General features: G+C 43.3%; 1 protein-coding gene across 1 annotated transcript in view; it reads left to right on the top strand.

Annotated features, from left to right (window-relative positions):
• Positions 1–4318: 4318 nt before the first annotated feature.
• The window catches only part of LOC106595552 (basement membrane-specific heparan sulfate proteoglycan core protein), a 55612-nt gene continuing 33289 nt past the window's right edge, over positions 4319–26641 (top strand). The window contains exon 1 of the mRNA XM_045700625.1: positions 4319–4548. Within this exon, the coding sequence (XP_045556581.1) occupies positions 4518–4548 (31 nt within the window). The 5' untranslated portion in view covers positions 4319–4517. The remainder of the gene's footprint in view (positions 4549–26641) is intronic.

A 26641-nucleotide genomic window follows, 5' to 3' on the forward strand; every position in this document is an offset into this window, starting at 1 on the left:
GCATCTCTATGAGAACCTTGTATAGCAGATGGTGTGGTGTTGTGGTGTGCATTTAACCAGGTCACCACTCAGGAACTAAAGAGTAGTGCTAACTCAGTGGTTGCTAAATGTGCTGTCAATGACAATGAATGAAAAATGCTATATTTGTTGGATGTGTTCTAGTATCAAGTTGTGATTATTGTAAATGGTTGAGAGTTCCGTCGCTACAGTTATAGTAAACTGTACTAAGAGATTAATGAGTGGTGTTTTGGTTATTTTGGTCCCTGTACTCTGTGTACAGAACATTTGAAATGTATGAACATTTACGAAAGCTTCAGTCCCTAATTCAAACTATCACAAAACGTTCACCCTTCCACTTGTTGTAGTATATGCCTGAGGGCTAGGGAAATTCATTAATCTACGTTGTTTACAATAATTGCAATAAAATAACCGTATATTTTAGGTTCTCTTTCAATGATTCGTTTCAGTAACTCTAAATGGGATTTTATAGGAACGCCTACTCTCAGAAGAACCTATCAAGCGTCTGTTGGAGACAGACAGTTAGAGTGGCGAATTTGAATGAAATGATCTGCCGAAATTGTTGCAACCCCTATTACTAGCCTGTTCAACCTCTCTTTCGTATCGTCTGAGATTCCCAAAGATTGGAAAGCTGCCGCGGTCATCCCCCTCTTCAAAGGGGGTGACACTCTAGACCTAAACTGCTATAGGCCTATATCTATCCTACCCTATCTTTCTAAGTTCTTCGAAAGCCAAGTTAACAAACAGATTACCAACCATTTCTAATCCCACCGTACCTTCTCCGCTATGCAATCTGGTTTCAGAGCTGGTCAATGGTGCACCTCAGCCACGGTCAAGGTCCTAAACGATATCATAACCGCCATCGATAAGAGACATTACCGTGCAGCCATATTCATCGACCTGGCCAAGACTTTCGACTCTGTCAATCACCACATTCTTATTGGCAGACTCGACAGCCTTGGTTTCTCAAATAATTGCCTCGCCTGGTTCACAAACTACTTATCTGATAGAGTTCAGTGTGTCAAATCGGAGGGCCTGTTGTCCGGACCTCTGGCAGTCTCTATGGGGGTGCCACAGGGTTCAATTCTCGGGCAGACTCTCTCCTCTGTATATATCAATGAAGTCGCTCTTGCTGCTGGTGATTCTGTGATCCACCTCTACGCAGACGACACCATTCTGTATACTTCTGGCCCCTCTTTGGACACGGTGTTAACTAACCTCCAGACGAGCTTCAATGCCATGCAACTCTCCTTCCGTGGACTCCGACTGCTCTTAAATGCAAGTAAAACTAAATGCATGTAATTAAATCGTTCACTGCCCACACCTGCCCGCCCGTCCAGCATCACTGCTCTGGACAGCTCTGACTTAGAATACGTGGATAACTACAAATACCTAGGTGTCTGGTTAGACTGTAAACTCTCCTTCCAGACTCACATTAAGCATCCCCAATCCAAAATTAAATCTAGAATCGGCTTCCTATATCGCAACAAAGCATCCTTCACTCATGCTGCCAAACATACCCTGACCATCCTACCGATCCTCGACTTCGGCGATGTCATCTATAAAATAGCCCCAACACTCTACTCAACAAATTGGATGCAGTCTATCACAGTGCCATCCGTTTTGTCACCAAAGCCCCATACACTACCCACCACTGCGACCTGTACGCTCTCGTTGGTTGGCCCTCGCTTCATACTCGCCGCCAAACCCACTACAGGTTATCTACAAGTCTCTGCTAGGTAAAGCCCCACCTTATCTCAGCTCACTGGTCACCATAGCAGCACCCACTCGTAGCATGCGCTCCAGCAGGAATATCTCACTGATATCCCCCAAAGCCAATTCCTACTTTGGTCGCCTTTCCTTCCAGTTCTCTGCTGCCAATGAATGGAACGAACTGCAAAAATCTCTGAAGCTGGAGACTCATATCTCCCTCACTAGCTTTAAGCAACAGCTGTCAGAGCAGCTTACAGATAACTGCACCTGTACATAGCCCATCTGTAAACAGCCCATCTATTCTACCTCATCCCCATAGTGTATTTATTTATTTATTTATCTTGCTCCTTTGCACCCCAGTATCTCTACTTGCACATTCATCTTCTGCACATCTACCATTCCAGTGTTTAATTGCTATATTTTAATTACTTCGCCACCATGACCTTTATTGCCTTAACTCCCTTATCTTACCTCATTTGCACTCACTGTACATAGACTTTTTGTTTTATTTTTTTCTCCCGCCCTCTGACTTTTTTTCTGACTTTTTATTACGAAGAGCATTACTCTCAAGCTCTCCTCAGATTGACTGGATCCCTGTTTATTGCAACCCCCTAGAGTCGATTGACTAACCAGTGCATCAATCTAAGACAAAACCCAATTCTCTGTGCAGGAACTGACTTTAGTGGCTGTGTTGTGCTCACATCAGAAAATGGAGGACACACACTTTTTGTTCCCCCCGAACGCCCAACTCCCTCAGGCTCTCCCCCTGGCACTTTCTCATGTTTTCAGCCAGGGGTGGATTCAGCATGTCAGCCCTCTCTCCAGTCTCACCAACACACAGAGCAGGAGGGCAATATGCCTTTCACCTTTCACCATGGCCCTTTTTGCCTCTAACTGTTGGCGCAAACAATCACAGTCAAGGGGCTTCTTTGTCATTTGCAGAACTGAACACATTCAACTGAAATGTGGCTTCCGCATTGAGCCCAAACCCTCTGAATCAGAGGGTGAGGGGGACTGCCTTAATTGACATCCATGTCTTCTGCGCCCGGGGAACAGTTGTTGTGGGGGTTAACTGCCTTGCTCAAGGGCAGAACGGCAGATTTATCCACCTTGACGGCTCAGGGATTCAAACAACCAACCTTTCAGTTACTGTCCCAATGCTGTAACCACTAGGCTACCTGCCGCCCCTCCGTTTTCCTATCAGAGGGTGCTGCTACTCTATACAACAAGGCAGGTGAAACCATATTGGCTTCCCTGTTCTACGGGAGAACAGGTTTCCAGCTTTCACTGTTAAAGCCCCTCAGCCCTTTTAAGGATTCTGAGATATTTTTTTGGCAAAGGCGACTTGACGCTGTTATGGATAACACTCTCCTTTGAGCTAAAGATAAGTCAGTATAGTAATTTCTTAATTTACTTCTGGGTCTTAGGGAAGAAGGGGGGGGTCGTGGTTTACTTCACCCTCATTAGGCGGCAGAGCCACAGACAGCTATCTGGTACTCCCCTAGAGAAAGAAGCGAGTTCAGATTAGTCAGCGTCATGGTGGGACCATTAACGCAGCGAAAGCGGCTAGCTTCTAGCCCAACCAGTTCAAAAGACCCATATTAACAACATTTTTTATCTCCCTATAGAGAATCGCCGGAACCACATTCTATATTCATATACCATGTCGTGAGCCGTTCTAAAACTACTCTCCTGTCATTAACCATTTGTTTACACTTTGTTCAGTCACCTGACATTTTAAAGAGACAGTGTACAATTTTCAATGTAATGCATCTCAACAGGAAAATAGTGCCTTTACATATTTTAGAATCCTAATATCCACAAATTACTGTAATTTCAATGACAGGTATTTGTATACACATTTTAGCTTTTATGATAAACAAATGTCTTTACAGTGTTACATATTAGTTTCTAGGGCACAACATGTGCTTCAAAAGTAACTAGAATTCATATAGGCCCAATATAGGCTGTATCTCAATCAATATAAAAATGTGGTGCTCCTAACTTAAAACATTTGGGAGCACTGTTACCAGTGAAATGTCTTATTTTAGAGCCCTGCAATAGGTCCTGGCAGCTATCATCATGCATGGTTTATAACCTAGCGAACAAAGCAATTCTCTATGGTGTGTGTATGTGCAGGTGCGTGCACAGGCATGTGTGTTTGCTATAAAAACAACTTTATTTAACTAGGCAAGTCAGTTAAGAACAAATTCTTATTTACATTGATTGCCTACCCGAGCCAAACCCAAACGACGCTGGGCCAATTGTGCGGCACCCTATGGGACTCCCAATCACGGCCGGTTGTGAAACAGCCTGGAATCAAACCAGGGTCTGTAGTGACGCCTCTAGCACTGAGATGCAGTGCCTTAGACCGCTGCGCCACTCAGGAGCCCTGTTAAGTTAGGGGGTGGCTGAAGTTGTTATATTTCCTGTGTGGGCAGTGGAACAACTGAAGTTAGCTGGCTAGGCTTGCTACTTGACAACTTAGCAAAGGGCCTACAAGCATCTATTCTATTCTCGTTCCATCCTCCTTTCCTCCAATAAAGAGGAAGGAACCAGTGTGACATCATGCAGTGTGGGGCCATACAGAGAAGTTGGTCAGAAAATAAACACGGCTTTAACCGCTACTATTTTTTCTCACAGTCTTTGTACATTTATGTAGAATGGATCTCTCTCTATTTCTCTGTGTGACGGTGAAGAGACGTGAACTAATCCATCTGTCATCATATAGGAAGTAGAGGGGTTTGTCAGAAGAACTGTAGTTCAGAGATCGTCGGCAGGACAGAATGGAGCCCACCTTGCTCTGTGTGTTACTCTGTAAGTACTGAGTGAGTGTGTTTGTGTATGAACACTAATTACCTGATTTACTAAACCTTTGATGGAAAAAAGGAATAATACATTCATGTAAATTAAGACAGTTTTATGCTTTAGCTTTTTTGTGTTTTATTCCTTATTGATAAAACAGTGCAAATGCTTATTAGTAAATGGTACTAAAATGGGATTGCAGGACATGGTAAGTCTCTGGTCTCTTAAAGCTGCAGTCCGTAATTGAAACTACCACAAAACGGCCACCCTGCCACTTGTTGTGGTATACAGCTGAGGAATGTTGCTAGGGGAATTAATTCATGTACATTGTTTGTTTACACTGATATTGTTAACAAACATTGTCATAAAATAACAGTATATTTTGTGTTATATTTTGAATTTATATAGCACTTTTTTACCAACTGAGGTACTCAAAGCGCTTTACATAGTAGAGGGAAACTCACCTCATCCACCAGAAATGTGTTGCACCCACCTGGGTGATGCAAGGTGACCATTTGTGTGTCAGAACGCTCACCACACATCAGCTATTAGGTGGAGAGGTGAAGAGTGATAGAGTGCCTAAAGAAAGTATTCATACCCCTTGACTAATTTCACATTTTGTTGTGCTACAGCCTGGATTCAAAATGTATTAAAATGGTTTACTTTTCTCACCCATCTACACACAATACCAATAATGACAAAGTGAAAAACGTTTTTAGAAATGTTTGCAAATGTATTGAAAATGAAACACAGAAATATCTTAATTACATAATTATTCACACCCCTGAGTCATTACTTTATAGAATCAACTTTGACAGCGATTACAGCTTTGAGTTTTTCTTGGTATGTCTCTAAGAGCTTTCCACACCTGGACTGTGCAATATTTGCCCATTATTATTTTTTAAATGATTCAAGCTCTGTCAAATTGGTTGTTGATCATTGCTAGAAAACAATTTTCAGGTCTTGCCATAGATTTTCAAATAAAGTCAGAACTGTATCTCAGCCACTCAAGAACATTGACTATCTTCGTGGTAAGCAACTCTATTGTAGATTTGGCCTTGTGTTTTAGGTTATTGTCCTGCTGAAAGGTGAATTCATCTCCAGGGTCTGGTGGAAAGCAGACAACCAGGTTTTCTCTAGGATTTTGCCTGTGTTAATTTTTTATCCTGAAAAATTCCCCAGTCCTCGATTGCAAGCATACCCATAACATAATGCAGTCACCACTTGAAAATATGAAGAGTGGTACTCATTATTAATGTATTGTATTTGCTCCAACCAGTACACTCTGTATTCAGCACAAAAAACGGTATTGCTTTGCCACATTTTTTTCAGTATTACTTTAGTGCGTTGTTGCAAACAGGATGCATGTTGTGGAATATTTGTATTCTGTACAGGCTTCCTTCTTTTCACTCTGTCAATTAGGTTAGTATTGTGGAGTAACTACAATGTTGTTGATCGATCCTCAGTTTTCTCCTATCATGTCCATTTAACTCTAACTCTTTTAAAAAGTCACCATTGGCCTCATGGTGAAATCCCTGAGAAGTTTCCTTCCTCTCCGGCAAGTTAGTGAGGAAGGACAACTGTATCTTTCTAGTGACTGGGTGTATTGATACACCATCCAAAGTGTAATTACCAACTTCACCATGTTCAAATGGATATTCAAGTCTGCTTTTTTATATTGTGCCCATCTACCAATAGGTGCCCATCTTTGAGACGCATTGGAAAACCTTGTCTTGTGGTTGAATCTGTGTTTGAAATTCACATCTCAACTGATGGACCTAAGAGATAATTGTCTGTGTGGGGTACAGAGATGAGGTAGTCATTCAAAAATCATGTTAAACACTATCATTGCACACATAGTGAGTCCATGCAACTTATTATGTGACTGATTGTGAAGCATAATTCACTTCTGAACTTATTTAGGCTTGCCATAACAAAGGGGTTGAATACTTATTGACTCAAGAAATGTCTGCTTTTCATTTTTAATTAACTATGGGGTATTGTGTGTAGGCCAGTGATAATGCATCTCAATCTAATCAATTTGAAATTCAGGCTGTAACACAACAAAATGTGGAAAATGTCAAGGGATGTGAATACTTTCTGAAGACACTGTATTTTGCCAATTAGTAATGAGGGGGATGATTAGGTGGCTATGATGGAAGGGGGCCAGGTTGGGAATGTTGCCATGACACCAGGGTTAACATCCCTAGTCTTACAATAAGTGCCTTGGGATTTTTAATAACCACAGAGAGTCAGGACAACCGTTTAACTTCCTATCAAAAAGACCCCTAAACAGGGACATGTCACCTAGACTGCCCTGGGATCTCCTTAGACCAGAGAGAAGAATGGCCCCTACTGACCCTGCAACACCACTTCCAGCAATCTCCCATCCAGAGACAGTCCAGGGCCAACCCTGCTTAGCTTCAGAGGCAAGCTAGCAGTGGGATGAAGGGTGGTATGCTGCTGGTACTGTATGTGACAGCATGAAAAGTGACATGTGATAACATTAAACTACACATGTGAAAAAAATCTTGTGAAATAAATGTGACAACATGGGGATACACAATCAATATCAATGTGATACCATGAAACTAAACGTGATAACGTTTACACAACTAAAACAGCAAATTTCGATTTTCAAATGTTACATTTTTTCACGTGAAAATGCAATTCTACAGAGAGTTAGGTTTTCCCATGTGAAAGCTATTCACACGTGAAATTGTTGCAGTTCACATGTGAGGTGGAAACGTAATTTTTCTCTCGTGAAAAGATGGTGTTAATATGAATTTAATACATGTGAACATATGGTTTCAACATTTACCTCACGTCTCTTGTTTTCACATGTGAAATGTCAACTCAACATGTGAAAACAGCTATTTCACATGTGAAAATGCAATTTTCATGTGAAACCGCAGTCTTTTTTGCAAGGGATGTAATTAAATGGTGTAGGAGTTTTAAGGCGAGTGACATCCTGTACATTTGACATGATCACTTCAATATGACCCCACCCAGGATTTGAAACTCACAACCTCTAAATTTGGGGTACGCTGATCTTTCTGCTGCGCTAAAAAGTCTGTACTCCTGCATTCTGTCGTGTCTTTGGGGGTACCATTAAACTGAAGATATGTTTATCAATTAGCTCCCTGTAATTATTATCACACGATTAAACTGATTAATCGTTTAATTGTAATTAACTAGGAGGTCGGGGCACCAAGGAGAATATTCAGATTACAAAGCTATAATTTTCCTAATATAACTTTCCTGTACTATATTATTATATTCTATTATAGTATAGGTCGATTATCTTCTTAAGTTTAAATGGTGTATTTACCTCTAGTTCAGTCTCATTCCAAAACGACGTAAATTGTTGTATCTGCACGAACCCAGTCTTTACTAAAATCATCCATACATCAATTGTCTTAAAATCATTTATTTACTACACCTAAGTAATTAACAGAAAAACATACAAACAGTAATTATTGTCACAAAGGATTGGTATCGGAATGTGCCCTTGTGGGCTAAACAGGCTGGTCGGCCTGTTGAACAATGGGTCATAAATGGTCAGCTGAGAAGTTTACACAGAGTTCATTAATATTACAATTGACAATTGAAGGCTCACTCATTCGGGAACAATTGCAATCAATATATATTTACGCTCAGTGTGTCGTCGTTCTTTGTTGGAGAGTTCGGTTCTGTTGGAGAGTTTTGTCCGCGTTCTCTCTCTCTCTCGCTCTCTCAGAATGGATCTTTCAGAGCGACATTCATTAATGTCGTCATAGAATGGTGGTTTCGTTGGTCTTCGCGTTCGATGATATAATTTACTTAGCTGCAGACTAATAATTAATATCAAAGACTTGTTCTTATTCTGTCAGTATCAATAGTCTAAAAGTGAACCACGTGGTATGGTTCACTTTCAGTAGAGGAATTGGATGGTCAAACCTCTGGCCATAGAGTGTAGGCCTGGTCTGTCGAAATGTAAATCAGGGAGTGTTTTATAGTGCCCATCGAACAGGCTGGTCAAATGACGCCTGGTCCTGTATATGTCCCTGGGGCGTGCCTATGACTGAGTTAGATTTGGTTACAGAAATACAATTCTATCACATTACATCAGTACATAGCATCTCAATGTCTTACAAAAGCTTTATCCTTATTAATACATTCCATACACCCATATGAGGCAAGTCTTAAACTGAGTCTATTATATAAACAGTTTTATGGTAATATGGCTATATTGTCTCTTCTGAGTATCACAAAATTGTACCAAAAGAGGCCAACGTCATGACATACCCCCCCTGGTGGTTTGGATCTTGTTTATCCTGCAAGTTACAAATCAACATAAAATCATGACCACGTGATGTCCCATTGGTAGATCATCGTTGCAGTCCTCTCTGGTGGTTGAACTTGGTAGGCTCCCTGAAAGCGGAGCCGTCCACCACAAGGATGGGCAGTTGATGTCTGGTTGGTGATCGCCGTTGCGGTCTCCTCAATTGGTGTACCTTGGTAGGTTCCCTGGAAGCTGTAAAGTACCCCAGGAAGGGCCAGGGGATGTCCTGGTTGGTGATCGCCGTTGCGGTCCCTCCCTCTGGTGGTTTACCTTGGTAGTCTCTCTGACAGCGGGCATGCCGCCACAAGGATAGGCTGTGGGTGTCCGGATTTGGGGTCGCCGTTCCGGACCCGTCGTCCAGACTGGAAGATCTGGGCAGTAACTTAGGCAGATGTTAACAATGCACACACACTCATGAAATATATATAATTACATTCATTCCCCAATGAGCGGCGTTGTGGCACTAAGTGATGGTTGTATGGGGACTTTGTTTATGGCTCTATCACTTCCTAAGTGTCAAAGGAACTGAACCGAAAAGGAATGAAAGCATAAACAAAACAAAAATATACAAAATATAGTTCACACAAAAAAATCATCTAATTGGACTGTATTCTATATATGTCCAATGTTCTGGCAAAATGATTATCATGGCATTGTCTCTAATGCCATATCTAGGGTTTTCCTACTTGGTGTGTTGCTTAGGCGCTATCCTAAGTTGATAACTATATGATAAGTCTACAGCTGTAATTCACTAGTTTTGGGCAGTCTACAGGTATGACCTACGGACTTCTGGGAAGAAAACTGGTGAGTGCTGTAGAGTCAAAGGCCTAGAAGTAAATGTTCAACTTTACTAAGGCTGGTATATTGCTTGGGCCCTTAAGTGGTCCTAGCATAAATCATAATTGGATGTTCCGTTGTGCATGTGCGTTTATGCTTACACAAGCGCGCATGTCAAGGGAAGAAAACCAAGTATCCGGGCAGATTACAACTTGTTCAGAATGAGTCTGACGTAGTCAAGTAATTTTCAGGTCAATGCCTGGAGGTCAGTCAGAATTGGTGTCAAGGGAGTCTGTAGTAGTTTTCTACAAGTCACTGTCTTCCACTATTGTAGTGGCGATAGGTATGAAGTCTATTTCATAGCTATGTTATCCACGGAGGAGCTAACCTCACGACGGAAGTACTCTTTAAGTATTGGACCAGTCATACGTGGTGTGATCAAGGTTCATGACTTCTAATAATTTTACTCCTGAATGGAGGGTCCTATTTATTAGTGACATGTGTGTTAACCATTGGAAGAGTGCACTGGAGATTCCCCTCCACGTGTTACACTCTGAGTGACTCCTATGTCGCTGTTGTCAATGGTAATTTGATTTGTTAAGTCTCTAACCTTCTTACTGATTGTAGCTGGTATTGGTACTGGTACTCAAGGGGACCAGTTATCCTACCGATTTATTCTGAAATATTATCTACCGGAACACATGATTGGAGCATTTTACTAGTTGTATTGTAGTTGAACCTACACATGGCAAAGAACGATTATTGTTGCCATTTGTTTTGGAGGTGGACAAGTCCACTGGACAAGTCCACTGGACTTCCTTTACGACCAGTGTGGTACACCTCAGTACTATTTTAGATGTCTTCTAAGATAATCCCCATCTAGGGGCCTGTCTGCTCCTCACTGTTCTCATAGGAGAGTTTACAACTAGATTTGATTTATGCTCTGGCGGCCTCGTACAGCGTTGTCCGTAGTCTCGACCCCCCCACCGGCCTCGATGAGGCTCATCATGCGTCTGGGCTACTATTCCCCCCCTTTGTGCCTCGGAACCCCCCAACCAGCGGGTGGTGTTGGTGTCCGATGCGCAAATGAAAAGGTCGGACCCTATGTACGAGTTGTCAGCGGCCGCGTTTTTATGAGAGTGGCTGTAACCTTTCAACCAAATCTCCTGGTGTTTGTGCTTCAAAACGCTCAGTGGCTGTCGAGGCATGTCAGTCACCACCGCGTCCACGTGTGGCAACCTCTTCATTACCTGTGAACTGAGACGAGGATATCGGTCTGTGATATCGCAAAGTGTTTCACAAGTGGGAGTCATCGGGTCAGTTGCTGGACTGACGCCATTAGTGTCATAGTAAGGGGTGACAGTCCCCAACAAAGCGGAAGGTGTATCATCGGAAGCAGAGTATACTCTGCGCATCAAAGTTTTTCTTGCTGGGACGGCCGCAGTGCTTGCGGAAGTGTCCAAAGGGAAAGAAAAGTTCATCTCAACTACCGTATTACATGACTGCAAGGAGGAGGGAAGTTGCTTATTCACAGAGACAGCTGGCTCGAAATCATGAAAAGAATGGTCAATCAGGTTGGCTGATGGAATGTGTCGAGATATCGTACTATCTCCGTGGATCGGATTTTGTACCAAGAGGTTTCTAAACGTCTTTTTCTCAAGGGGTGCTTTCGACAGATACCCCTCGTGAAGGACTGCGTTGCAGCTAGCGTTAGGGGAAGACGGTGTGGTCAGTGGAGAAGGCACTGTGGCCTGTGACCATACCTGGTTGGTTTTCCAATCCATCAATGGGAGTAACCGATCCATCAAGTCTGCTCCAAGTAGCAGGGTTACAGTTTCGAGGCTGGTAACATACACAGGGTGAACGAGCGATACGTCCTGGAAGTGTAGTTTCAGCATGACTCTCAATGTGAGAGGCGAGGTAGTCTGAGTGACCCCTCGAAGTTTAGTGTCGCATCGTTCCACTTTTAACCAACGTTTAGTTGGTTTCAAAGCCCTTTTGAGATCATCAAACAATGTTTGAGAGATGAGTGATATTGTCGCACCCGAATCAATTAGCGCATGACAAGCTAAGCAGTCCTCCAGGACTGTTTCCAGGTATGGCCGTTTAGATTCGTGGTTAGTGGACATATTCCCCAAAAAGTGGAGTGGTCGTTCGCAACGACGTGATGTGCCATGTCTGTTCAAGATGGAAGCAGATTGACTTTTCTGATTTGGAGTGGGCTTGGCTTTAACGAAGCGTTTGACCTTTTTCTTCGCAACTTTTGTATCAGAGTCTATGGACAGAGCCCGGGGGCTTGTTTCTTGATCAAGCGGGCCCTGGATAGGGTCTTGAATGAGAGCGGGAGAAATTTGAACTTTAACGTCCATGCTATGGGTGTTAATTCCTGCGGACCTGGTGTCCGGTAATTCCCCGTCTAGTCCTTGTGACTTATCTTTTACCCTTTTATCAAATTGTTCTCGCTTAAGTTCTTCCCGTAGTGGGACTTCTGGAGAACATTGGTCTACGTTTGGTCGTCCTTCAACCCTTTGTTACCCTTGTGCTCTGACACTTTTGGTGGGTTGGGTGCAGGAACGTAGCGAACGGGTCGATTGTAGCGGTAGTCATGTTGATGGCTACGTATTTTACAGTTATTTCGACCGCGGAGGTTATTGGAATCAGGGTTTCGTGGTAGAAACTGTTGTTGTGCGTCATCTCTCGACGCTCCAATACCTGTTAATGCACCCTCTAACTGGAGTGAGTGCTCCTGGTTAAACTTCAAAACTGAGTGGTCAGGGCTCTTAGCGTTGTGAACTTTTGATGCCTCAAAAGCTGTGCTTGCAAGCTCTCTGAGTTGTAAGATAGGCAAGCCAACGTGGGCGGCAGGGCCCAAGTAGGTAATGAAGGTGGGATACATGTTCGACAGAAACATTTGTTTGAATGGTAACAGCTCTTCCATTCCTGTTTCTGTGAGTAGGCCAAAGTAAGCTGAACGAAGCCTATGATAGAAAGCTTGTGGGTGTTCGTTCCGAGCTTGTTTGACGGTGTTAGCCAGTGAGCTATCGTGTTTGCGAGTCGCAGAACCACTGAATTCTAATTTCAAAGCTGTGGCAAGTTTAGCATAGTCATTTAGCACGTGTTGCTGTTGTAGACGAATGAACCTCGTCACGTGTCTATTCGACGTTCGCTTCAACAGGTAAACCCTGTCAGAAACCGTAGCGTCCGGGTAGCCACCCAACGCGTCCTCTATGTCAGCTAGGAACGTCTCAGTATCGTTTGGCTGACCTGGAACGGGGTCAAAGGTGGGGAAATTCTTGACGAGTTTGTCAAGGTATTCTGCGCCAAGCAGGCGGAGAGGGTTGGCTTCATCCTGTGGAGAGATTGGGGCCGAAAGGCCAAGAGAAGAAGCCAAGCCTTGTTGTTGTTGGCCAAGATGGTACCTAAGGGTGGAATTCTGCTGCATTGCAGAGTCCACTTGAGCGCTTAGAGTACTGATTTTGGACACGTGAGTGTCACACCTGCTCCTTTCGGTCTCAAACTTATGTGTCATGGTTTGCAGATAGAGGTCTTGAGTACGGAGCGAGAGATTCAGTGATGATATTTCCTCTGCTTGCTTAGAAATCAATATTTCCAACCTCATCACCTGAGTTCTCTCATCATTCATTTGGTCAGCGACTTCAATAAGTTCTGCTGATTTATCATCCAACTTTGTCATTGTGTTCATTAACTGATCGTCTTTGGTCTGCAGCGCTTTGAGGAGCACCGTGTTATTTTGAGTAACATTCAACAAAACAGCATGCATGTTGTCAAGTTGAGCGCTCCTGTTTGTAGATAACTCTTCAGATTTATCTAGTTTGGCATGGACATCATCGTATTAATTTTGGCTAAATCGAGTTGTTCCTGTAGAAAACGATTTTGTTGAAGAGCTTGTGCTTGTTCATCGTCATACGTTTTTGCAATTACATTTAATTGTTCAGTTTTCGAACGCAGTTCCATAGCTAGCAGAATTTTTCCCCTTTCTGCATTTGTGATTGGTTTCCCGGTTCTCTCCACCTGTCCCTTTATGTCTACCGTTACCTGCTCGTGCTTCAGCTGTGCACTACGGTATTGGACAGATGGCAATCTCGGATGGCAAGACATCAGAGCTAGACTGGAGAGAACCTTTACGAGGCCTGCGCCCGATGGTTGATTTTGGAAAACATTGTTGTCTGCTTTTCCACTAATGGCATAATTAGGGTTGTTATCGCTGCTGAGGTTAGAGATCAATCCATTTACGGGTGGAGGTTCACTAATTAGCGGGCGAGTGGGAACCACCCCCTCTGATAGCTTGCACATTATTAGAACATTTGAAAGGAAAAATTGTTTTTCCTAATTTTCCAAAATGTGGTTTTGGAATGTGGAAAACTGCAAAGACGATTTTAATCTATTTATAGACGTTAATGAACCATCAGTACTGTACAGTACTGTGGAAGTTGGACGTGAATGAATTTGCAAAAGCAAATTGAATTAATCAATGCCAATGATTAGTCCTACCTGGGTAGGCTATCTGGGTATTAAACTTGAATTACCTGAGAGGTTGCTTCATCCAGGTTAATATGCAAAGTTTAAGTTGTCTCATTTAATTGGAAGAACCTAGAAAGGTATGTTCGACAATTTAACTTATTAAATTGAATGAGACGATAATCCATACAATCTCCATTGATTGGATATCATAAGTGTAAACCGTAGTTCAAATGTTGGGACCCTTCACCACTAGGGTACGATCCTACCTGGGGCTGAACGTCAGTAAAGGGGTTTTACTGACTGTGCCTTGCTAAAGCAGATTTTACTGATTCATCTATTTATGATGTATCAAACCTGTATAGGCTATCTGGGAATTAACTTTCAATTAACCTGAGAGCATTGCTTCATCTAAGTTAAGTTTGGAAAAAGTTAATCATGTCTCATTGTAGACGCCCAATCAATTTTGGATATTATTTGAAAGATCCACTTGAAAAGGTAAATCTGGCAATTTCACTTGTTAGTTAAATTGAATGAGACGTGCTCCACGTTTGAATTTCCCCTAGAGATGTACTGGCAATTCTTCACCACCAGGGTGCAGAATGCTGAAATTAAAACGGAAGTACAAAGGTCGGACTTCCGTCGCGCTAGCGGAGAAATTTTAAACGTGTCACGGTGGAGGGTAAAATGTTCCCTCTCTGTTAGCTTACCCGTAATGCTAAGCTATTGCTACTTGGTTCAGGAGTATCCTTCCAAGCACCAAAATAGGAAAGGGTGGGTTTTCTAGTGACGTCTCACCTTAACCCCATTCAGCATACTCTGCTAGCGTTTATGTTGACCGGAGCGACACGGTACTTAACTACAAATACGCATACGGTCTGCCCACAGTCCTAGTGCGGTAGGCAAACCACTCGGCTCGGTTCCCGGACAGCTAACCTCTAACTTCTAACCTTACTCTAGAAGTTAATATTTACCGACAGAAATAGTACCGTTTGGCCTAACGGACTAAATCTGGAAATTAATCCTCACTGCTATCGACATAAGACCGGAGCTATTCTAAATAGCTTCTCTCAATGGAAAATGCACAATCACTTTGTTTACATAGCAGGCTGTTTGTACAATTCTGTTTGCACAATTGATATATAGAATTTCACAGCAAAGTCCAATTCTATCCTAGATTCCTCGCACGGGGGCTCCAAAATGTCGTGTCTTTGGGGGTACCATTAAACTGAAGATATGTTTATCAATTAGCTCCCTGTAATTATTATCACGCGATTAAACTGATTAATCGTTTAATTGTAATTAACTAGGAGGTCGGGGCACCAAGGAGAATATTCAGATTACAAAGCTATAATTTTCCTAATATAACTTTCCTGTACTATAATATTATATTCTATTATAGTATAGGTCGATTATCTTCTTAAGTTTAAATGGTGTATTTACCTCTAGTTCAGTCTCATTCCAAAACGTCGTAAATTGTTGTATCTGCACGAACCCAGTCTTTACTAAAATCATCCATACATCAATTGTCTTAAAATCATTTATTTACTACACTAAGTAATTAACAGAAAAACATACAAACAGTAATTATTGTCACAAAGGATTGGTATCGGAATGTGCCCTTGTGGGCTAAACAGGCTGGTCGGCCTGTTGAACAATGGGTCATAAATGGTCAGCTGAGAAGTTTACACAGAGTTCATTAATATTACAATTGAAGGCTCACTCATTCGGGAACAATTGCAATCAATATATATTTACGCTCAGTGTGTCGTCGTTCTTTGTTGGAGAGTTCGGTTCTGTTGGAGAGTTTTGTCCGCGTTCTCTCTCTCTCTCTCTCTCAGAATTGATCTTTCAGAGCGACATTCATTAATGTCGTCATAGAATGGTGGTTTCGTTGGTCTTCGCGTTCGATGATATAATTTACTTAGCTGCAGACTAATAATTAATATCAAAGACTTGTTCTTATTCTGTCAGTATCAATAGTCTAAAAGTGAACCACGTGGTATGGTTCACTTTCAGTAGAGGAATTGGATGGTCAAACCTCTGGCCATAGAGTGTAGGCCTGGTCTGTCGAAATGTAAATCAGGGAGTGTTTTATAGTGCCCATCGAACAGGCTGGTCAAATGACGCCTGGTCCTGTATATGTCCCTGGGGCGTGCCTATGACTGAGTTAGATTTGGTTACAGAAATACAATTCTATCACATTACATCAGTACATAGCATCTCAATGTCTTACAAAAGCTTTATCCTTATTAATACATTCCATACACCCATATGAGGCAAGTCTTAAACTGAGTCTATTATATAAACAGTTTTATGGTAATATGGCTATATTGTCTCTTCTGAGTATCACAAAATTGTACCAAAAGAGGCCAACGTCATGACAATTCTCAGAAGTAACCCACAGATGATTTACCTATACTTCTCTGCACTTTGCAAAATAATGCCATTGCACTGCTATTTTAGTTATCAGTCAATCTGACTATTCTGTCATCATTGATTTAATTTAATTACTTCAGTAATTTGAGGGTTTTCTGTAAAATTGTCTAATGTTGGTGGGGCATATTATTCTGTTTTAATGTTACTCCTGAATAACTATGATAAATATAATAGGTTTGATTGAGTGTATTTTAAACAAAGCTGAGATTTACAGTAAAGTTCAACATTTAGGAAGTCAGTTATTGACACAGAAACGGTGTCGTGGAAGATTGGAATGCCATGAACCAAGAGATTGTTATTTTCAATCAAATCACATTTTATTGGTCACGTACACATATTTAGCAGATGTTATTGCGGGTGTGGCGAAATGCTTGTGAGGACATGTTGCATTTAGATTAGATTAGTTGTTTATTTAGTCACATGCATAAGGTCACAGATGTAATTGCAGTGTACAGTGAAATACTTAAGCTCTGAGATCCAACAGTTCAGGTGTAAGTGAAACAATAATAAAACATCAAAAAATAATATATACATATTTACAACTGTGACAATGAAAAATACAAATGTCCATTAGGGTGTGGGCAGGGTAATTGTCGGTATCAGGCTGTGATGCAGTTGATATACTAGGCTGTAATGCAGCCCGACAGCATGCTCTTGATGGTGCTCCTGTAGAATACTGTGAGGCCCCTTGGGAAAAGAAAGAATTTCATCAGCCTCCGAGGTTAAAGAGTTGCTGTCGAGCCCTCCTCACCACGGTGTCCATGTGGTTTGACCATTTCAACTCCTCTAAGATATGTACACCAAGGAACTTTACGTTTTTGACCGCCTCCACGGCGACCCCGTTGATGAGGATGTGGCATGTCCAACCTGGTTCCTCCTGAGGTCTGCAATCAACTCCTTTGTTTTGCTGAAGGTGAGGGAGTGGTTGTTTACCTGGCACCACACCGGCAGAGTGCCTACCTCCTCAATGTATGGTGTCTCGCCGCATTTGGTAATCAGGCCTACTACTGTTGTGTCGCCAGTGAACTTGATGATGGAGTTGGAACTGTGTGTGGCCATGCAGTTGTGTTATTACAGGTAGTACAGCAGTTGACTGAGGATGCACCCTTGTGGGGCCCCTGTGTTGAGAATCTGTGTTGATGAGGTAATGTTGCCTATCTTCACCACCTGAGGGCTGCCCGTCAGAAAGTCCAGGACCTATTGCATAGGGAGGAGTTCAGGCCCAGGGCTGTGAGTTTTCTGGTGAGCTTAGAGAGCACTATGGTATTGACGGCTGAGCTGTAGTCAATGAACAGCATCCTCACATATGCATTCCTCTTGTCCAGGTGGGTGAGGGCTGCTTGCAGTGAAATGGCGATTGTGTTGTCCGTGGATCTGTCGGGGCAGTAGGGGAATTGGAGAGGGTCGTGTGTGTCGGGGAGGGAGGATGTGATGTAGTCTTTGACAAGCCCCTCAAAGTATTTCATAATGATGGAAGTGAGTGCAATGGGTCGGTAGTCATTCAGTTAAGTTACTATTGCTCTGACGCACAATTGGCCCAGCGTCGTCGGGGTTAGGGAGGATTTGGCCGGCAGGGATATCCTTGTCTCATCGCGCACTAGCGACTCCTGTGGCGGGCCGGGCGCAGTGCACGCTGACCAGGTCGCCAGGTGTACGGTGTTTCCTCCAACACATTGGTGCGGCTGGCTTCCGTGTTGGATGTGTATTGTGTCAAGAAGCAGTGCGGCTTGGTTGGGTTGTATTTCGGAGGACACATGGCTCTTGACCTTCGCCTCTCCCGAGTTCATACGGGAGTTGCAGCGATGAGACAAGACTATAACTACTACCAATTGGATACCACGAAATTGGGGAGAAAAAGGGGTAAAAAAAAAAGTTACTATCTCTTTCTTGGTCAAGTGAATATCTTGAATAATAATAACAGTATAAATAAACAATCACAATGTAATTACATTTACATTTACGTCATTTAGCAGACGCTCTTATCTAGAGCGACTTACAAATTGGTGCATTCACCTTATGATATCCAGTGGAACAACCACTTTACAATAGTACATCTATATCTTTTTTTTTTTGGGGGGGGGGGATGGGGTTAGAAGGATTACTATATCCTATCCCAGGTATTCCTTAACCTGTTATGGCTAGGGGGCAGTATTTTCACGGCTGGATAAATAACGTACCCTATTTAATCTGGTTACTACTCCTGCCCAGTAACTAGAATATGCATATAATTATTGTCTTTGGATAGAAAACACTCCAAAGTTTCTAAAACTGTTTGAATGGTGTCTGTGAGTATAACATAACTCAAATGGCAGGTCAAAACCTGAGAGATTCCTTTACAGGAAGTGGCCTGTCTCACCATTTATTGTCTTTCTTTGACATCTCATTCAATTACAAAGGATCTCTGCGGTAACGTGACACTTCCCACGGCTCCAAAAGGCTCTCAGAGCCCGGGAAAAACCTGAATGTCGTCATTCCAGCCCCAGGCTGAAACACATTATCGCCTTTCTCAAGTGGCCGATCAAGGGACTGTGGGCTTAGGCGTGTGCACAGGCCGCCCCCGTCTTTGTGTTTTTTCCTCTGTTTGCCGAAAAGGAGATTCCCGGTCGGAATATTATCGCTTTTTTACAAGATAAATTGCATAAAAATTGATTTTAAACAGCAGTCGACATGCTTGGAAGTACGGTAATGGAATATTTAGAATTTTTTTGTCACGAAATGCGCCATGCGCACGACCCTGATTTACCATTTCAGATAGTTTCTGGAACGCACGAACAAAACGCCGCTATTCGGATATAACGATGGATTATTTTTGACCAAACCAACATTTGTTATTGAAGTAGCACTCCTGGGAGTGCATTCTGACGAAGACAACAAAAGGTAATCAAACTTTTGTAATAGTAAATCTGATTTTGGTGAAGGCTAAACTTGCCGGGTGTCTAAATAGCTAGCCCGTGATGGCTGGGCTATGTACTTAGAATTACATTTACATTACATTACATTTAAGTCATTTAGCAGACGCTCTTATCCAGAGCGACTTACAAAATGGTGCATTCACCTTATGATATCCAGTGGAACAACCACTTTACAATAGTGCATCTAAATCTTTTAAGGGGGGGGGTTAGAAGGATTACTTTATCCTATCCTAGGTATTCCTTAAAGAGGTGGGGTTTCAGGTGTCTCCGGAAGGTGGTGATTGACTCCGCTGTCCTGGCGTCGTGAGGGAGCTTGTTCCACCATTGGGGTGCCAGAGCAGCGAACAGTTTTGACTGGGCTGAGCGGGAACTGTGCTTCCTCAGAGGTAGGGGGGCCAGCAGGCCAGTGGTGGATGAACGCAGTGCCCTTGTTAGGGTGTAGGGCCTGATCAGAGCCTGAAGGTATGGAGGTGCCGTTCCCTTCACAGCTCCGTAGGCAATCACCATGGTCTTGTAGCGGATGCGAGCTTCAACTGGAAGCCAGTGGAGAGAGCGGAGGAGCGGGGTGATGTGAGAGAACTTGGGAAGGTTGAACACCAGACGGTCTGCGGCGTTCTGGATGAGTTGTAGGGGTTTAATGGCACAGGCAGGGAGCCCAGCCAACAGCGAGTTGCAGTAATCCAGACGGGAGATGACAAGTGCCTGGATTAGGACCTGCGCCGCTTCCTGTGTGAGGCAGGGTCGTACTCTGTGAATGTTGTAGAGCATGAACCTACAGGATCGTGTCACCGCCTTGATGTTAGTGGAGAACGACAGGGTGTTGTCCAGGATCACGCCAAGGTTCTTAGCACTCTGGGAGGAGGACACAAGGGAGTTGTCAACCGTGATGGCGAGATCATGGAACGGGCAGTCCTTCCCCGGGAGGAAGAGCAGTTCCGTCTTGCCGAGGTTCAGCTTGAGCTGGTGATCCGTCATCCACACTGATATGTCTGACAGACATACAGAGATGCGATTCGCCGCCTGGTTATCAGAAGGGGGAAAGGAGAAGATTAATTGTGTGTCGTCTGCATAGCAATGATAGGAGAGACCATGTGAGGATATGACAGAGCCAAGTGACTTGGTGTATAGCGAGAATAGGAGAGGGCCTAGAACAGAGCCCTGGGGGACACCAGTGGTGAGAGCGCATGGTGCGGAGACAGATTCTCGCCACGCCACCTGGTAGGAGCGACCTGTCAGGTAGGACACAATCCAAGCGTGGGCCGCGCCGGAGATGCCCAACTCGGAGAGGGTGGAGAGGAGGATCTGATGGTTCACAGTATCAAAGGCAGCAGATAGGTCTAGAAGGATGAGAGCAGAGGAGAGAGAGTTAGCTTTAGCAGTGCGGAGAGCCTCCGTGACACAGAGAAGAGCAGTCTCAGTTGAATGCCCAGTCTTGAAACCTGACTGATTAGGATCAAGAAGGTCATTCTGAGAGAGATAGCAGGAGAGCTGGCCAAGGACGGCACGTTCAAGAGTTTTGGAGAGAAAAGAAAGAAGGGATACTGGTCTGTAGTTGTTGACATCGGAGGGATCGAGTGTAGGTTTTTTTCAGAAGGGGTGCAACTCTCGCTCTCTTGAAGACGGAAGGGACGTAGCCAGCGGTCAAGGATGAGTTGATGAGCGAGGTGAGGAAGGGGAGAAGGTCTCCGGAAATGGTCTGGAGAAGAGAGGAGGGGATAGGGTCAAGTGGGCAGGTTGTTGGGCGGCCGGCCGTCACAAGACGCGAGATTTCATCTGGAGAGAGAGGGGAGAAAGAGGTCAAAGCACAGGGTAGGGCAGTGTGAGCAGGACCAGCGGTGTCGTTTGAATTAGCAAACGAGGATCGGATATCGTCAACCTTCTTTTCAAAATGGTTGACGAAGTCATCCGCAGAGAGGGAGGAGGGGGGAGGGGGAGGAGGATTCAGGAGGGAGGAGAAGGTAGCAAAGAGCTTCCCTAGGGTTAGAGGCAGATGCTTGGAATTTAGAGTGGTAGAAAGTGGCTTTAGCAGCAGAGACAGAAGAGGAGAATGTAGAGAGGAGTGAGTGAAAGGATGCCAGGTCCGCAGGGAGGCGAGTTTTCCTCCATTTCCGCTCGGCTGCCCGGAGCCTTGTTCTGTGAGCTCGTAGTGAGTCGTCGAGCCACGGAGCAGGAGGGGAGGACCGAGCCGGCCTGGAGGATAGGGGACAGAGAAAATCAAAGGATGCAGAAAGGGAGGAGAGGAGGGTTGAGGAGGCAGAATCAGGAGATAGGTTGGAGAAGGTTTGAGCAGAGGGAAGAGATGATAGGATGGAAGAGGAGAGAGTAGCGGGAGAGAGAGAGCGAAGGTTGGGACGGCGCAATACCATCCGAGTAGGGGCAGAGTGAGAAGTGTTGGATGAGAGCAAGAGGGAAAAGGATACAAGGTAGTGGTCGGAGATTTGGAGGGGAGTTGCAATGAGATTAGTGGAAGAACAGCATCTAGTAAAGATGAGGTCAAGCGTATTGCCTGCCTTGTGAGTAGGGGGGGAAGGTGAGAGGGTGAGGTCAAAAGAGGAGAGGAGTGGAAAGAAGGAGGCAGAGAGGAATGAGTCAAAGGTAGACGTGGGGAGGTTAAAGTCACCCAGAACTGTGAGAGGTGAGCCATCCTCAGGAAAGGAACTTATCAAGGCGTCAAGCTCATTGATGAACTCTCCAAGGGAACCTGGAGGGCGATAAATGATAAGGATGTTAACCTCTATGGGCTAGGTGGGACGCTGGCGTGCCACCCGTGGTGCACTCCATCAACAGCAGGTGCATTTCAAGAGCGGCAAATTTGAATCCAAATAAATGTCAAAATTCAAATTTTTCAAACATACAACTATTTTACACCCTTTGAAAGATAAACATCTCCTTAATCTAACCACGTTTTACGATTTCAAAAAGGTTTTACGGCGAAAGCATAAATTTAGAGTATGTTAGGACAGTACATTTACAAGAGTTGTGTGTAATGTTTTGTCAAGTCAAAGACAGGGTCACCAAAACCATAAAACCAGCTAAAATGATGCACTAACCTTTTACAATCTCCATCAGATGACACTCCTAGGACATTATGTTAGACAATGCATGCATTTTTAGTTCTATCAAGTTCATATTTATATCCAAAAACAGCGTTTTACTATGGCATTGATGTTGAGGAAATCGTTTCCCTCCAATAACCGGCAGTCAAGTCAGCGTCACAAATTAAATAATTAAAATTAGAAAACATTGGTAAAATATTATATTGTCATTTAAAGAATTATAGATTTACATCTCTTGAACGCAATCAACTTGCCAGATTTAAAAATAACCTTACTGGGAAATCACACTTTGCAATAATCTGAGCACTGCGCCCAGAAAAATACGCGTTGCGATACAGACTAGACGTCATGTTGGGGAGATCTAAAATCGAAAATACTATGTAAATAATCCATTACCTTTGATTCTCTTCATCAGATGTCACTTCCAGGTATCACAGGTCCATAACGAATGTAGTTTTGTTCAAAAAAGCTCATCATTTATGTCCAAAAATCTCCGTCTTGTTAGCACATGATCTAAGCCAGCCGGACTTCTCGTCATGAACGAGGGGAAAAAATATATTTACGTTCGTTCAAACATGTCAAACGTTGTATAGCATAAATCATTAGGGCCTTTTTTAACCAGAACATGAATAATATTCAAGGTGGACGAATGCATACTCTTTTATAACGTATTGGAACGAGGGTACCCAACATGAACTCGCGCGCCAGGTGTCTAATGGGACATCATCGTTCCATGGCTCTTGTTCGGTCAGATCTCCCTCCAGAAGACTCAAAACACTTTGTAAAGGCTGGTGACATCTAGTGGAAGCAATAGGAAGTGCCAAAATATTCCTCAGCCCCTGTGTTTTTCAATGGGATAGGTTTAAAGTCAATACAACACATCAGGTATCCACTTCCTGTCAGAAAATGTCTCAGGGTTTTGCCTGCCAAATGAGTTCTGTTATACTCACAGACACCATTCAAACAGTTTTAGAAACTTTAGAGTGTTTTCTATCCATATATAATAAGTATATGCATATTCTAGTTACTGGGTAGGATTAGTAACCAGATTAAATTGGGTACATTTTTTTTATCCAGACGTGCAAATGCTGCCCCCTAGCCCTAACAGGTTAAGCTTGAAAGGGCTGGTAACTGTGACAGCATGGAATTCAAATGAGGAGATAGACAGATGGGTCAGGGGAGAAAGAGAGAATGTCCACTTGGGAGAGATGAGGATTCCAGTGCCACCACCCCGCTGGCTCGATGCTCTAGGGGTATGCGAGAACACGTGGGCAGACGAAGAGAGAGCAGTAGGAGTAGCAGTGTTATCTGTGGTAATCCATGTTTCCGTCAGCGCCAGGAAGTCAAGGGACTGGAGGGTAGCATAGGCTGAGATGAACTCAGCCTTGTTGGCTGCAGACCGGCAGTTCCAGAAGCTGCCGGAGACCTGGAACTCCACGTGGGTCGTGCGCGCTGGGACCACCAGGTTAGAGTGGCAGCGGCCACGCGGTGTGAAGCGTTTGTATGGCCTGTGCAGAGAGGAGAGAACAGGGATAGACAGACACATAGTTGACAAGCTACAGAAGTGTTGTTTCTTGTATTATTGTCTCCTGTGTCTTTAGAGAACTGTTTCACTTTGATATCCTTTTTCTTCTGTCCTGATTTTCTCTTTCTTTTCTTCTGTTAGATATATATATAATAGAATATTGCAAAATGTGCTTTCACCAAAAAGCTATTTTAAAATCAGACATATCGAGTGCATAGAGGAGTTCTGTATCTATAATTCTTAAAATAATTGTTATGCTTTTTGTGAACGTTTATCGTGAGTAATTTAGTAAATTTTTAGTAAATTCCCCAGAAGTTTGCGGGGGGTATGCTAGTTCTGAACGTCACATGCTAATGTAAAAAGCTGTTTTTTGATATAAATATGAACTTGATTGAACAAAACATGCATGTATTGTATAACATATGTATAACAACATTCCAACAGCGGCGTTTTGTTCGTGCCTTCAAGACACTATCCGAATGGTAAATAAGGGTCACGCGCACGGCGCATTTCGTGACAAAAGATTTCTAAATATTTCATTACCGTACTTCGAAGCATGTCAACCGCTGTTTAAAATCAATTTTATGCAATTTTTCTCGTAAAAACGCGATAATATTCCGACCGGGAATCTGCAATTAAGTAAACAGACGAAAGAAAATACAGCATGGGGTCGACTCGGGCACGCGCCTAAGCCCTTTGTCCTCTGATCGGCCACTTGGCAAAGGCGATAATGTGTTTCAGCCTGGGGCTGCCTCGATATCGTTCAGCTTTTTCCCGGGCTCTGAGAGCCTATGGGATCCGTAGGAAGTGTCACGTTACAGCTAAGATCCTAAATGTTCAATAAACAGAGCCAAGAACAACAACACCTTGTCAGACAGGCCACTTCCTGCATGAAATCTTCTCAGGTTTTTGCCTGCCATATGAGTTCTGTTATAATCACAGACACCATTCAAACAGTTTTAGAAACTTTAGGGTGTTTTCTATCCAAAGCCAATAATTATATGCATATTCTAGTTACTGGGCAGGAGTAGTAACCAGATTAAATCGGGTACGTTTTTTATCCGGCCGTGTAAATACTGCCTCCTAGCCCTAACAGGTTAACGAGTTATTACATTTAAATGACTCTGTTTTATCTTCAATAACGTACCTGAAAAAGGGGAGAAATAATCACGAGCGTGATACGGTATCGTTTCCTCAATAACCTTTAGTGCAATGAGGAAAAACCCGCGATTTCCCCACAAACTTGGGTGGAGACCAGAGCAATCGATCTCAGGCTCATAGATTAAGAGCATTTAGTAGATCACAGATTAACACCTTTCCCCTTCAATTAGGCACCACAAAATAAAGTAGTCAATATAATGTTTACACACTCCTTTTACAATTCTTACCCTTTGTACGCTTGACGGATTTTTACTTTTTAACACAATTATATGAATGTTATCAATCTCTATCAACTAATATAGAATACATGATCTTTTTAACCTTAGATGTTTTAAGATCCTCACATACTATGAACTTACTAATACTTTTTAATGTATAACAGGCTATGAGTATTTCCTTTAACCTGTCACATACACAGCTCTCACCCACCTGGAAAGAGGAATGTATATGTGAGGATCGGCAGGACAGAGAAGCTATGTCTTGTAAGACGAGAGGCGGGGATGTGTGTCCGTTTGTAAATTACAGCTGGTGCACGATTTCCAATTTTAAAGAAGTCTCGAGGTTTTGTTCACCTGAGGTAGAGTACCTCATGATAATCTGTAGACCACACTACCTACCAAGAGAGTTCTCATCTATATCATTCATAGCCATCTATTTACCACCACAAACTGATGCTGGCACTAAGACCGTACTCAACGAGCTGTATAAGGCCATAAGCAAAAATGGCAATGCGCATCCAGAAGCGGTGCACCTAGTAGCCGGGGACTTTAATGCAGGCAAACTTAAATCAGTTTTACCAACTTTCTACCAGCATGTCACATGTGCAACCAGACAGAAAAAAACTCTAGACCACCTTTACACCACACACAGAGATTGATACAAAGCTGTCCCTCGCCCTCCATTTGGCAAATCTGACAATAATTCTATCCTACTGACTGATGCTTACAAGCAAAAACTAAAGCAGGAAGTACCAGTGACTGCTCAATATGGAAGTGGTCAGATGACCAATGACATTGAGGAGTATACCACCTCAGTCACCATCTACATCAATAAGTGCATTGACGACGTCGTCCCCACAGTGACCGTACATACAGATCCCAACCCGAAGCCATGGATTACAGCGAACATCCGCACTGAGCTAAAGGCTAGAGCTGCCGCTTTCATGGAGCGGTACACTAATCCGGACACATATAAGAAATCTCGCTATGCCCTCAGACGAACCATCAAATAGGCAAAGCGTATAGGGAGGAGGTCAGAGACCTGGAAGAGTGGTGCCAGGTCAGAGACCTGGCAGTGTGGTGCCTGTTTCCAGGATTTCCGGGATGATGGTGTTGATGTGAGCCATGACACAAGATGGCGCCGGAGAAGAACGCTGAAGTTTTATGTCTTCCTAACCAATTGTGTTTTTTTGTTCGTTTCATTGCATTGTTTG

This window comes from Salmo salar, chromosome ssa18, assembly GCF_905237065.1.
Source record: "Salmo salar chromosome ssa18, Ssal_v3.1, whole genome shotgun sequence".
Lineage (NCBI taxonomy): Eukaryota > Metazoa > Chordata > Actinopteri > Salmoniformes > Salmonidae > Salmo > Salmo salar.